This window comes from Adiantum capillus-veneris, unplaced genomic scaffold (genome assembly GCF_014529385.1).
Source record: "Adiantum capillus-veneris isolate H3 unplaced genomic scaffold, ASM1452938v2 Hic_scaffold_302, whole genome shotgun sequence".
Classification (NCBI taxonomy): Eukaryota; Viridiplantae; Streptophyta; class Polypodiopsida; order Polypodiales; family Pteridaceae; genus Adiantum; species Adiantum capillus-veneris.
This window is the reverse complement of record NW_028221422.1, coordinates 248010-262721: the sequence shown is the minus strand read 5'-3', so window position 1 is coordinate 262721 and position 14712 is coordinate 248010. Positions and strand designations below refer to the sequence as shown.

Below are 14712 nucleotides of genomic sequence, written 5' to 3'. Positions count from 1 at the left end.
TTTTATGCCTAAAAGGGCCAGATTTCTCACAGGCTTCATGTTGCCACCTCACTTGTATGATTAACAGAACTACTATTACGTTTGTCTTAAGCATTGGCTTCTACATCTTTTGAGGGATCGCACCTTCACAGCCTTCAAGTTGCTTTTTTTGACTAGAGATATTAGTTTCTAATAGATGGTTGTTTCACACCCCTTGCACATCAAAAGTGGTTATTGGAGGCCCAAAATTCATGAATTTTTAGAGTTGTATTTTTTACTGCTGAAAGCATGGGACCCAGGAAAGTTTAAAATCAAAAGCTCAATGCAGAAAACAAATCTATTGCTCTTGAAAGTGAGATGATTGTCAAAGGCATCAATAGATCTTTTACAGTTGCTAGTGATGAGCTTGAGTATAATGTCTCTATGGCAAGAAGTCATAATTGCTGACTGAAGCAGCTTACAATACACACACAAAGAGAGATACAGAGAGAGAGAGAGAAGAGTAATACTGATCAGAGGACATAGGACATAAAGTTACATATGCATGTTTTGTGTATGGCAGGGAGGACATATATTCACAACACTATACGTTCCAATTGCACAAGCGCAGCTCCAACTCGATAACACTGCAAGGTTTGTTATCTCCATCCAATTTCCCATGCGCACGCGTTTGCTTGGTGCAACACATAAATGCTATGGGGCACGGCATGGCTTTTGTTTCTTATAATTTTTTACAGAGACCACAGTGCCAGATCTCCACCATACTTTTGTATGGCACCTCTGTATGGCTTTTGTTTCTTATAATTTTTTACAGAGACCACAGTGCCAGCTCTCCACCATACTTTTGTATGGCACCTCTGTATGACGTGCACTGTATACTTTGCACTTTCAATCTATGACATTCCATTGCAAGACGATATGTTTGACTATTCACTTTTCTTTTCTGTAGCTTGACTCAAATATTGCCCTGTAGATTGGACAATAAAAAAGAAAAAATACAATATTGCTGGTCAGTAAAGCACCTCATTTATTGTTGCAGCTGATTCATGATTTATCTATTTTCTTGCTTTAGAATTTTCCGCATTACTTTCTTTACTTCGGTTCATTTGGATCTCATTTTCAGAACTATACACTCGATGTCAATCAACATATGCATATGTTAGTTACACACGAAACTCTTGGCATACAATTGCTAGCCAATGCATTTGATATATTACAATACTGAATACACAAGTAGTGAATGCATGTGGTGTATCATAGTAGTGAATTAACCTTGTGCATCTTTACTTTAGCTTTGAATAATTGATACCATACCAGGAGTCTAAATAATTGATTCCATACTATATATGTCCTCATTTCTCTCATACTAGGTATCAGTATGAAGTTCTCGAGACCTAGAAGATTACAGTCTAAGCATCAATAAGCTAGGGAGCAAACCGGAGCCAACTTGAAACTATCTTACCATCCATATTCTAGGACATGTTTTAAAATTACTGCATTGTATAAATATTGGAGCATGCAATGTCACATCTTTGCTCGCAGTCTAGAAATATATCCCTCCTGCGCAGTGGCATACCTCACATATATAGCAGTTAACGAGATCGACAGAAAAATAAAATAGACACTCCTGTTGCCCTCACTTTTGTATTATTGTTGGGCACTTTGCCATTCGAGCGGCAGCAACAAGACTTAGTAGCATTGCATCTACAGTCCGTTACCAGTTCAAGATACCAACCATGAATCAACAATATCCCCTCTCTATTCATGAGACCAATGAGAGATATTTGGACATAAAAGAGGTAGATATTATAATTATAGATGATCTATCCATGTTAACCCAAACAACTTTTTACCTTATCGTAAGACAAAATCAACGTAACAAGAAGTACATTGGCAGATCCCTTCAATAAAAAATGTGTTCTCTTGCTTGATAATATTTCCCAACTACCCCTAATTTGTAGTTACACATGTGAGATTTGTAACACATGTCATATCACAAGCTGGGTCCATTGTCTACATGCAAATTTCTACAAGATGTCATGCTCTGTAAGACATGCAACGGACCTTGAATTGCTTCAGTTCTTGACCATTATCTGTGAAAGAAAACCATTTGTAGATGAGATCTATCGTACCTTTGTGGATGCATGTATTATAGATGAAGCCCATGTGCATGACTACATCAACAACTTTATTCTGATAATTTGTACTCATAGATCAGACGTCCAATACTATAACAACCTTGCCTTGAATTAGTTGTACAATCAAGCTGACATTGTAAAAGTTGAAATGAAGACAAACGGGGGCAACATAAATTTCCTTCAATAGTGGCTTCTAGACCCTAAGTTCAACAAGCTAGATTCGATTGCAATTGGCATGCACTCTATGATTATTGAAAACATCAACTTGACAAATGGTGCGGCAAACGGTGCAACATGCATTGTTGATGCCATAACACAAAACACAGAAGGTGAAATTGCATGTATCATTGTCCTCATTCATTGAAATGGGAATAACTACAAAAGAAGAAAGGCAAAACACAAATAACTATAAAAGAAGAAAGGCAAGGCACACTCGACATCCACTTTCAAAAATGCGAGCCAACGTTCTACGCTACCAACTCGACGAAACATTATTCTTAAAATACTTTCCGTTTGCAAGAATCTACATGTAGCACGTATACTAGAAAAAACATTCATCAGTAGACAACCTCGCTTGGGTATAATCTCAAATGTAACCATCCCTATAATCTCTAATAATTGATGCACTTAACTTTGTCTCTTCTCATAAACATTATAGCATTTTTCAAATGTATATCCCTTTCACGTAGTGCTACCCTTGCCAAATTAGTCATGCTCTTGTTCCCTTCAATGCTAAATACTAATGTCAATTTGCATGTCTTGTTATATTCTATAGGCTTTATATAGCAAGGCCCACGAAGCAAGTCTAGCTACACATGTATGGATGAGAGTTTTTGGTGAAATAAAATATGTACAAGAGGGAAGAACAAACAAACTAGTGCATTGACTTGTGATAGGATTTTATGATAAAGAGCTAAAAATATAAAAATTAATAAAATAAAATAAGTGTCCCTCAATTATTGATTAGCATGGTAGATGATTGTGAAGTTAATTTTCTATTGTAAAGAAAAATAGATGTAATGGGTAGGAAAAATTTCATCTTGTGAGAGTGAAGGGATTTCACGTGAAGGATTTTTTGTGAATTTTGTTGGAGTGGAGTCACACCTAGCTTAGTGGAAGCTTGAGTGAGGACATCGAATGCATGAGATGTATACATGGATGACATTAAAATATATTATGGATGGTAACTATGCGAAGTGTGTTACTTAGGCTTGGTAAAAATGCACACCTTAACACTAGGTTGGTAATGGGACACTTTTATGTCTTGGGACACTTTTATGTCCTATTAAGTGACCATTTTTCTTGAATTATGTCAAGAGTTTCAAAATGGATTTTGAGGTGCTATCTATATAGAAAGTTGTCTCATTAGCTGAAAAAAAACTTGAAATTTTTTTGGTCCATCTTTAACATTGTCCTTGCACAACATTTCACAACCTAAACTGTGTGAAAAAACGGGTCCTGTTTTTGGCTTTTTTCAACTTTTTGCAACTATATCACTCTAGAATTCATGTTTGTGAGGTCTATAATGCTAGAGAACTATCTTTAGTAGTCCTCAACATGTCCTGATGCTTCTAGGGAGAAATAAATATTAAAGTTATAAGTTATGACCATATTACAAAAATTGTCAAATCTTGTTTTTTAGCCAATTTTAGCTCTTCTATGATTTTTTTGGTGGATTTCATGATATCCAAATGCATTTTTGATTTTCTATGTCGCATATTGTAAGATAAAGCTAACATTCCTTGAGTTTTGGGGCACCTAATACCCTATTTTGCATAGTGCACAACGATGGTTGATTTTTTCAATTATAAAAGAAAACGAAACATTCTAGTATATCAAGTATAGCTTTTTCAATATTGTTCGTTTCTTGTGACAACTACATGCATTTTGTAGGTAATAACCATATCTAGTCATAAGGATCAAATTTGGCTAGATATTGAATAGTTTCTATGGGATTCTACAACTCATAATGTTGAACCCAGTTTTTTCATGTTTGCTGTATTTAACACTTCATCTTTGTCCCCAAGATTCCCCTTGGTAAGAGATGTATTATTCTTTTGACATGCTCCATGGATTCTTATGAACATAAAGGACAATAGGGAACTAAGAAAACATGCATATATTATTTGTATTGAGCGTGGCTATAGAAACTTTGATGATAGGTTTGCAGAATGGTAAAAATTCAACTTTTTTGTACCTATTTATTTTGGCAAAAAAAAAAATAGTGAGTGAGAAGCAATCATAAGTTCTGATTACCAACCCATTGAAGCTAACTAGGGAATTTATCTCAAGGCCTACAAAAATCCCTAATCTTATTTTTATGCAACAAAACATAAGAAATGACAGTTTTGATGAAAATTCACTGGTCCATTAACTTTGGAGGCTTGGTGTGACCAAAAGATGAAGAAATTTTACAAGTTTCTTATTTTTTCCATGTTTAGTAGGCTTTGAACTATAACCTCATGAAAGGATTTTACAAAATGAGTGGATCTACTATGGTTTTGGAGGTTTTCTTCAAAACCCTGAAAGGACACTTTTATGTCCTGTTAGGTTACCAACCTAGTGTTAAAGAGTATACACATAACTCTTACATAGTAGAGTAATTAAAATTATCATATAGTTAGGACCAAAGTAAGGGAAAGTATCTACATGCAAAGAGTGTACCATAATATTTTTATGTTTTTTAAAATTTTTGCTTTTTTGAAACTAATTGGTAATTCATACACACCTATGTACAATGAGAAGAGAAGGTGAATTTTTCAAACATGTGCCTTGGGTTTAAAAAAAAGGTTGCTTTGCAAAGATAACCTACCCAAGAGCATATATTTTATTTCAAGGATGAAGGGCAATAGCTTGTTGTTCCAAAATTGAAAAGCCGAAAAACAATTACCACCGCACAAGTAAGTACTTGGCTATACTACTATAAACTTATTTTCCATACACGTAAGAGATAACGAGTATTATATAAGTATTGATTCTAAGCTTAAGTGAACTTGGCAACACTTATACACTAGCTAGCATACAAGTGTATGCCTACTAGCATATATGTGTATGTTAACTAGCACACACCCAAGTTTATGCTATATAACATAAAATTGTATGCCAATTATCAGAGATTTTATTCACATCTTAACGTGAAGTGTGAAGTGGTAATAACTCATAGTATAAGCATCCCATGGGAGTGTTAATAACATCAATTCACATTAATCTACTAAAATCGGGAGTTTCTATTTTCTCAGTGGGATATTTGATTTGCCCGTCGGGCCCTCTTCGTAGCCCGACGGGCTCAAAATTGCCTCCAACTTTTCAAAGAGGTGCCAAGTTTGGAGGGGCCTATATAAACAATATTGGCCCATCCTCTCAGAAACCCCTTTTGGCACACTCTCTAGAGTCCTCACTAGAGCTATTATCCTTGAGCTTTATCATGTAAATTTTTCCCCTATAAAAACATCCACGTATAGTTACCTCCCTTAGGTGTCTATCCGCTTGGAAGCAGGTTTGGGTAGGAAGCATTCTCATGGAGGTTTAAGGTGGTGCAAGTTCTTAGGGCTCATTTCTATTGTTGAAATGGAGCACTCCTCATGTGACTAAACCAGTGTACTTATATTTTATGACTAGTTACCTCCTTGGGTGTCTATCCACCTGGAAAGATGTTTGGGTAGGAAGCCTCCTTGTGGAGGTTTTAAGTGGTGCAAGTGCTTGGGGCTCATTTCTATTGTTGGAATGGTGTACTCCTCATTTTTATTATTCAAATTATGATTAGGATTATTCAAATTATAATGAAAATGTATTACTAATGGGTTCAACAAAAGTAAAAGGTATTCCTAATTCAAAGATTCCCTCAACAACAACAAAAATGATGTGCTAGTCTATAGCACGTAGCAAAGGACGGATACAACATTGAGAGAGAGAGAGAGAGAGAGAGAGAGAGAGAGAGAACACTTTAAAGAGAAGAAAACGCTAAAAAGCCATAAAGGAGAAGAGAAACACCTTTTTATATGGATACAAAAGGTCTTTTGACTTTCCACTTGCAGATGTCTTTTTACTTTCCACCTTCATTTGTCTTTTCATTTCCTAAACTCACCCTTCACTTATGCACTTAATATGTTTTGAAAGAATTATTATTTTTTTGAGATTAGGAAGGTCTAATTGATCTAATTAATCATTAACCCCTATTAGACCTGAAATTAATCAATTTTGATCATAATTAAGGTAATCTAGATAATTTAAACTTAGATATTTACAAGATAATTATCAGATCTTACTTATCTTTTTAGGAAGCTGAGAAAATTATGTTTTAATTTTTTGATAGTTTTTGTATTTAATTAGGTAAAAATTAATTGTTTTTAACATTAAAACTAATGGAAAACTTAGCAAACTAGCTTAATAAATCACAATTTAATTATCAAAGATAGAAAACATTGTTGGAAATAAGGGATAGTTATCTCATGATCAAAAAATTACTTTAGCTAATTAATTAAGCCAAAATTATTTGATTTTAGCCGCAAATCAAATGGAAAAATTAGTTATGTAGCTTAGAAAATTACATGGTAATACGAGCAATAAAAAAATCTATTAGAAATTTAATAAAATTATCTCATGATCAAAAATTTAGTTTAGCTATTAATTAAGCTAAAACTATTTAATTTTATTTGTACATTAAAGAGGAATTTAATTAAGCCAAAATTATTTGATTTTAGCCGCAAATCAAATGGAAAAATTAGTTATGTAGCTTAGAAAATTACATGGTAATACAAGCAATAAAAAAATCTATTTAATATTTAATAAAATTATCTCATGATCAAAAAGTTAGTTTAGCTATTAATTCAGCTAAAACTATTTAATTTTAGTTGTACATTAAAGAGGAAATTAGTTAATAAACTTAGATAGCTACATGCTGATTATCAAAGTTTGAAAACATTGTTACCAAGTTGAGATAATTATCTCATGATTAGAAAACTAGTTTAGCTAATTAATTAAGCCAAAATTGTTTGATTTTATCCATAAATCAAAGGGGAAAATTAGTTAATTAGCTTAGATAATTACATGATAATTATCAAGGATAGAAAACATCATTGTCAAGCTGAGATAATTATATCATAGACAAAAAGTTAGATTATCTATTTGATTAAGCTAAAATTATCTTATTTTAGCAATAAATCAAAGGGAAAAATTAGTTAACTAGCTTAGATAACTACATGGTAGTTATTAGAGTTAGCAAACACTATAACCAAGCTGATAGATGATTCAAAAAATTTAGTTTATCTCTTTAATAAAGCCAAAATTATTTGATTTTAGCCATAAATCAAAGGGGGAATTTAGTTAATTAGCTTAGATAATTACATGGTAATTTTTTGAGATAGAAAACACCATTAGCAATCCAAAATAATTAGCTCAAAGATAATGATTGATTTTATCTATTTAATCAAGCTAAAATTATCTGATTTTAACTATAAGTGAAAGGGAGAAATTAGTTAATTAGCTTAGATAAATACATGGTAATTACTAGAGATAGAAAATCTTGCAGAGTGTATCTTTTGTAGTGCAAAGGAACACTGATTGCTTCTAGTTTGTTGCCATCTGACTCTTATTCAGTAGTCCAAGCCTCTTTTAGGGTTCGTTTCAACCCTTTATACTTCGCCTTGCATGCAGTTTGAGGTTCTTTTGCCTTAGTCTTGTTAGGCTTGCTTGATTTCTATTTTGTTTGGTCAGTTGATTCATATTTTTCATGGTTAGATATTTCCCTGTGATTTTGTCCTTGATGCAATCCGATGCATCTATCATCGTCAAAAAATGAGTTTTGCTCTCACTTTATTTTCTCATTTTATGGTATACCTTTGTTGGCATCTATGATGCTAATTTGAAAAACCAAGAAATGTTTCTTTCTCTCCCTTGAGTAGTAGTTTGTTCCTTATATGTTTTTTTTCAAAGTCTATTTCCTTCGTTGTGAGTGTGTCCTCCTCTATTCATCTATGGCATCATCATAATAATGATCCAAGAAAACATGTTGCTCCTCAATCAGTTCAATAGATACTATCTGAATGGGAACTATGTCGTAACTTCCTCATCACAAGTGGGTGGAGGTAGATTCATTAACGCATACATCCATAGTAGCTAGAATTTGAGTCCACTCAAAGTCTTGCATCCTTTACCTCTCAGCCTAATATGCAAGCTTCTCTTAGTAGTAAAGTGCAGACTCAAAATACCCACTCATCCAAATTGGAGTATCTTCATGTATCCATGATGGTGGAAAGGGAGAAGGGAATACACACCTAGAACACCAAACAAATGCCTCTCTATAGTCTAGGATATACACATCACCCCTAGCCACTTAATTTCACCTTCAAAAACAACACAATATCACTTGCAAACACACGTCCTAGTGCACCAACACATGCATACACATCTCAAAAAGCTCAAGCACATGCCATGCACACAAACCCTTGTTCCTCATTGCAAACACGCACAAACCTCTCTCTCTCTCTCTCTCTCTCTCTCTCTCTCTCTCTCTCTCTCTCTCTCTCTCTCTCTCTCTCTCTCTCTCTCTCTCTCTCTCTCTCTCTCTCTCTCTCTCTCTCTCTCTCTCTCTCTCTCTCTCTCTCTCTCTCTCTCTCTCTCTCTCTCTCTCTCTCTCTCTCTCTCTCATCTCTCTCATCTCTCTCTCAGCACACCATAGCCTCTGTCCCGCATTACACATAACCGTGCCGACATCAGAACCATTGAGCAAAGCACAAGAGAAAAAAGACAAAAGGGGTAGGGAATCAACACTAGGTTGGTCAATGGTGAGATTTTCCTTCAAAAATGATTGAAAAAGCACCTCTCTGTTGTGCAAGGCACTCTTCTCCTTGGTTTCCTCCTCCACCACATAAAAAAGCCCCTAAAAAATGAAAAAACGGGCCCTATATGGGGCATTTTCAACCTTTATAGCATGTCTTTTCCCCTTTGTAAAGTGTCCCCTTTGCCATCTTTGAAATGCATGAGAACTTCCCCCTTCTATTCTCGGCATTACTCGCTTCCTTGGATCTGTGTGAGCCTTCTCGTGAGCCCTAGGGTGAGGTCATGGCATTGTGACAACCCCTTGGGTTACTTCCTCCTCAATAAAAAATATTGGTGCCCTACGGCACTGTCGGAACATACCACACAAATTGCCAATTCATCGGCTGCCTTGCAAGGCCACTGGCCATTGATTGATAGTTCACCTCTGAAACCACCTGCAGGCCAGCTTACACCGTCGCGCTCCACCTAGGACATCGCCACAACGCCCCGCAGGGCCGCCCGTGAGCACTTCATAGCCAGGGAACTCCCAAGGAGCTCTCTCCACGTCTTGATGCCCCAAGTGAGTGCTCGCCCCACTATAAATACCCCAAAGGGGCACCAAGAGCTTTTGCATGTGGGTCTATGGGAGGTGTCATCTAGCACACCCTTCTTCATTCCCCCTCAACACCATTCAAGGACCCCCAACAAAGCATAAGAAAAATAATTTTTTCCTACCCACTTTTCTTTGCCTTCCATTTGCTGCCCAAGGCTTCAATCTCCAAGCCGTAAAGATCAATTGATCACCCACATTCTTGTCCCCAAACTCCTCCATCTGGGTTTCACTCTAACTTTGTCGAGCCTTCCAACCAAGCCAATTAAAACTTGAAGAAAACATTCGGTGCCGCATCACCATCAACTATACTCAAATTTGACAGGTCGTATCTTGCTGCCAAGGCATCCGATTAATGAGCTATCACTTCTTGTTGGCTTCTCATGTTGGGCACTAGCTTTGCAAACCATGGCAAGGCTCAAAATCTCCAATTGGCATGCTTTCCAATGCAATCTAGCGGGCACACAACTAGCGCCCCCCCCCCCCCCCCCCCCCCCCCGAAAAATTTCAGCTAGCAATATCTCCCCCGCCTTTGCAATCCGAAAGGACCTACATGACACATAACTCAAGCACTTCATGTTTATCTACTGAAACCAGCCCTAACCACCTATCCTCACTTTCCCTATCTACTAAAAATTTGCAATGCACTCCAAGTTAAGTAGCCTTAACTTTCAATCCATGGCTCCCTTTGAGGAGTTGTCTGGACCGGCTTCTAGAGACCTTTGAATACTACATTCCAGAGAACTAATTCAGCACCTTGAACGCCTAGACGTGCCAACCCAATTGGCTTGCTCTTGAGACCTTTTGGCCTAAAAGACCACATTGAACATACCTTTCCACCGCCACATACCTGCCTAGGCCTCCCATATGTGCTTTAGCACTTTATCCCACAACTTTCATAACCCCTAGCATTGCACACCACATCTCCTCGACATCCACTAGCTTTGGTTGTACCATCATTTCCCACGCCTCTGTTGAACATTCGTGTTCAACCAGAAACAAGTATTGAACTTGAAAACTGCAACACCCTGCTAACTGAAAAAAGAGTAACCATATATACAATATATACAAAGCTTCATCTCCTCTATGCTTGGTCCTTTTTAGGTGGGTTGCCTAGCCCCCCTGGCTATAATGTGATGATGCACATCAAGTACCAAACTCTTGTCAAAGTACAACTTAAGTTGCATCCCATTCACCATGTTCTATGTAGCTTACCATTTGACCACACCAACTAATAGGTTCCATCGGGAAAAGCGTTTTCTACTCTGTATGGACCCGTCCACTTCTTCTTGAACTTCTTTTGGAAAGTAAAATCGAAGTAGATCTCATACTTCATCACCAAGTCTCCTTCCTATATCTTTTTATCTGGCAAACTTTAACTGAACTTATCAATCCCTTTCTCCCGTTGCTTTACATAGTAGTTATTGGTGCCTCTTTGTCCATCCGCAAAGATTCAAGGTTGAAAACCCGGTCCTACAAAACCTTGAGCTATGTGGCATTAACTCGTCATATCTCCTTCAAGGCTCATAGTTGTGTATGGACTGTCAACACTGCTTCCTTACCATATACCAACTCGAACGGAGTGAAATTGGTAGCCACTTTAAAAATCATCCTCTTGATTGGGAGGACACACTATAGGTAGCTGGCATAAAATTCCCTTCACCTTGTCAAACACTTCTTGAGCTTCATCATCCCATTGAAACCCATGCAACTCTTGAACCCTCTTTTTAAGAGGATACACATGCTGGGACAACAATGTGATAGATACTTTCACTTATGCACAAACAAAGCCAAACCTTCAGCACTAGAAGGATGCTCCATTATAACAAGAGCCTTAACCTTTTTTGGGTCCTCCTGAATTCCATTTTGTGACTCCATGCTTCGCGTCCATTTCAACCAAAGACACTATCCTACAAAAATCCATGTAAACCGGTCATGCCTACCTTGACTCACCTTCCAATGCATCATACTTTAGCGGTGCCAATGTGCATCAGCAAATGAAAAGGTTTGCATCTGGCTATCTTCCTTAGGCATTCACAATGATAGCATATATATAGTTCAAATTAAAAGCATGCGCGTCTTCACAAAATCAGGAGCAATGAGTGTGCTCCTCATTAGGGGCACTAGAAGATGGAAAGGGGTGTAGGGAGACATTGTAGCATAATCTAATCGCAACCCACACAAAATTATCAAATCCGTGGATCGACAACGTGGCTAGGGTATGGAAGCACCGGATGAATAGGACTAGAGGATTCAAGAGATCAACTCTCCAATGTAAGTAGAGATTAGCCATTGCAAGACTAACTCTAATCATTCTCTAATCACTAATTTAACAACTCCTACATGCATCAAGCCCACCAAAGTCCCCGACTTGCCATAGATTAGAAACCCCAAGCACACTAATGATAAGCACACACTAATTACCACATGTCAATTACGACACTTCATTAATAGCTACACACACAAGGTGAATGGTGCTAGAGCTTCATAAAACCTATCTACACACAAGCAAAGAATAGGGTACACACACAAATTACAAGATTGAGACCCAACTTAATCAACCTAATTTGTGATGCTAAATATCGCAAATCAATTGCTCGTAGAGAGATAAGAGTGGTTATTAGCAAGAAGTACATACATCTCTCAAATCTAGAATAATGAAAGTGTAATACTACTTCATGACAAGATGAAATGTAGAGAAGAAGAGACTAATGAGAAAATAAGGATTAGATTAATCAAGAAGAGCTTACTCTAATTACAATGGCTAGCACTAGCCTCTCAAGCATAGACATTAAGCTCAAGGCTAAGCCAAAGAGTGAACACTCTAGAGACTTTCACCCACAATCCCTTCTACTATGGGTTTAAACTTGAGCCCTCAAACTACCATATACAACTTTGGAACTCCAAGTGAGCCCAAGCCTTATACAAAGTGAGTGGAAATATTATGCACAACCATAGATATCTCCCGCTTGATGCATATTCGTGTAGCCTGTTGTTATAGGGGTTATCTAAAAGCATTGCAATTACATTCTTCACCCACAACATCCATGAAACATGAAGATAACCTCCATAACAATGTTCAAAACGCTTTCAGACTCATTCAGAATGTAAACAGAATTACAGGTAACACACAGGAAACATTCAGGGCATTAACCAACATCCTGCTTCATCTTCATCATCATTCCGTGTTACAGAACAACATTTCGCCCCCACAAGGCGTCCAAAAATGAGGGTACTTACAAGCCAAAAGTCGCATCCCTTAAAACATGCCTTTTAAAGTTTCAGACATCAATCAGAACTCTGATTAGTCCATCAGTTCTTTGAATGCATCCTAATCACTACCTGACAGTTTACTGATTGCCCATTACATAAATATCCTTCTTTACTAACTTAACTAGGTAACTTGTGGTCAAGGTCCCCCCTTTTACACCTGGCACACCCGGTGGCATCAAAAAGTTACTTTTTGAGGACTTGAACCCACAGTTCCCTTTACTCTTTGCACTGCATCTTCATCCACTTCAGTTGCCATATTAATACTCTCTGCATGTAACGGTCTGCAATTAGGTGGTAAAACTTCACTAGCCACCATCTTCATTCGAACTTTCTTCTTTCCTTGCTTTAACACAATACTATCAGCTCCCCAATGTTGCTTCACTTTGGCCGCCCTTAGCCAAGGTCGTCCTAGAATCATAGGATAGCTTTGAGTCGATGCCTCCAACTTCAGCACCACAAAATTAACAGGGAATTGAAGACCTCCTATCTCAATTCGTTTATTTTGAACAATTCCTAATGGCTGAACTCTCCACTGATCTGCCATCTTGACTTGAAAAGGAGCCGGGTCCCATTTCACAATTCCAAGTTGCTTGCAAGTAGCTTCAGGTAGCACATTTACTCCTGATCCTCCATCAACAGTACTCCATACATAGAACATTGCTCCATAGTCACACCAATCACTGGCACTTTATAATCCACATCAACAGGTTCATTAGAGATAACTTCAGCCTCTTGACTCAGAATTTCTTCTCCCCAAGCTTTAATCTGCTCCACAGAGAATCCATACTCTTGAGCTAGCCTTTGCATAAACTGATGGGCAAAATTGGGAACCAAGCTTAATATTTTCCTCAAACTCAGTTGATTTGGAGCATCCATTAAAGTTTCAAAGAATTCATCTGTCAAAGTAATCATCGCCTTTGCAGGTACAGATTGGCTTTGTTCAGGAGCTTGACAAGAACCTGAATGTTGTCCAATAACATCTGTTTTTTGAACCATGTCCGCTTGCTTCTGGACCTTGCGACCGCCTTGTTTTTGTTGTACCCTGTTAATTTCTTTCATCACTCCTTTTCTTACTTGATCCTGTTCTCCCCAATTAATAGGGTATTTTTCCTTTCCTTTCTCACTCTGCTTTGTTGTCTCTCTCTTTTACTCCCGATCTTGTCACCACCATTGACTCAGATGCTTTATCCTTTTGGTCTGTATTATTTGCATTCACACACTTTGTACAGTCACATTGAAAATGATGAACATCATATACCTGACCTTCCCGTGGAATTTTTGCTTGCAGATTGCTATCAGAACTTCGTTCAGGTATTGCTTCATTCATCCATTTCTTTGATGTCCCCACATCCATTTCCTCCAAAATCACTGCATTCAGCTTCCCAGTTAGGTAGTTGTTGTGAAGGCGCCGCTTTATTGGGTATCGAATAAGTGGAATACCTCTTTCGGTACGATGTTGGCACCACAAAGAGCAATCAGGACCCTGTCTGTGCCCTGAAACTCCACAATAAGTACATGGGGAATTTGCATTAGTTGCCTGAAAATTATGATTTCCCTGATTCATCCATCCAACCGCCTTGGTTTCTAAATCTTTGTTTTTGTCCTCTATTATTCCAGTTCCTGAAATTAACCGGCCTTGGTTGATTGCCACCTATGCCCACTTCATTCACTGCCGATGCTTGCATTTTTTGCTTCAGATGCTCGGGTATCCGTCCTCTAAAATTAGGGTTATACCAACACCTATCATCCGAATGTCCAAATATCTGACAAATTGTACAATAAGGCCTTTCTGGCATCCCCAACTTTGTCAAACCCATAGTTTTCAATTGAGCAGAAATCCGTCGATCAATTTCATCCTGTTCAACATCAACTTTGTCCTTTCCTTTTCTTTTCTTTGCTTTATCTTTCTCCTTCTTGGAGTCCTTCTTCTTCTTTTTCTTACTCTTCTTCTTTTTC

General features: G+C 37.5%; 1 protein-coding gene across 1 annotated transcript; it reads right to left on the bottom strand.

Moving 5' to 3' along the window:
- Nucleotides 1-13371: 13371 nt before the first annotated feature.
- Nucleotides 13372-14110, bottom strand: LOC147417255 (uncharacterized). Its single transcript, XM_086507764.1, has 2 exons — nt 14015-14110; nt 13372-13836 (listed from the first exon to the last, which is right to left on the bottom strand). The coding sequence occupies exons 1-2, from the start codon at nt 14108-14110 to the stop codon at nt 13372-13374; spliced, it is 561 nt and encodes a 186-aa protein (XP_086363890.1).
- Between the last annotated feature and the right edge of the window lie 602 nt (nt 14111-14712).

Bases quoted from the DNA above. Each gene is read 5' to 3' on its own strand.
- LOC147417255 (XM_086507764.1), bottom strand. From the start codon at position 14,110: ATGGATGTGGGGACATCAAAGAAATGGATGAATGAAGCAATACCTGAA. The intron at 13,837-14,014 runs GTATATGATGTT...TGGGGAGAACAG, and splicing joins AAATTCCACGGGAAGGTCAG to GATCAAGTAAGAAAAGGAGT.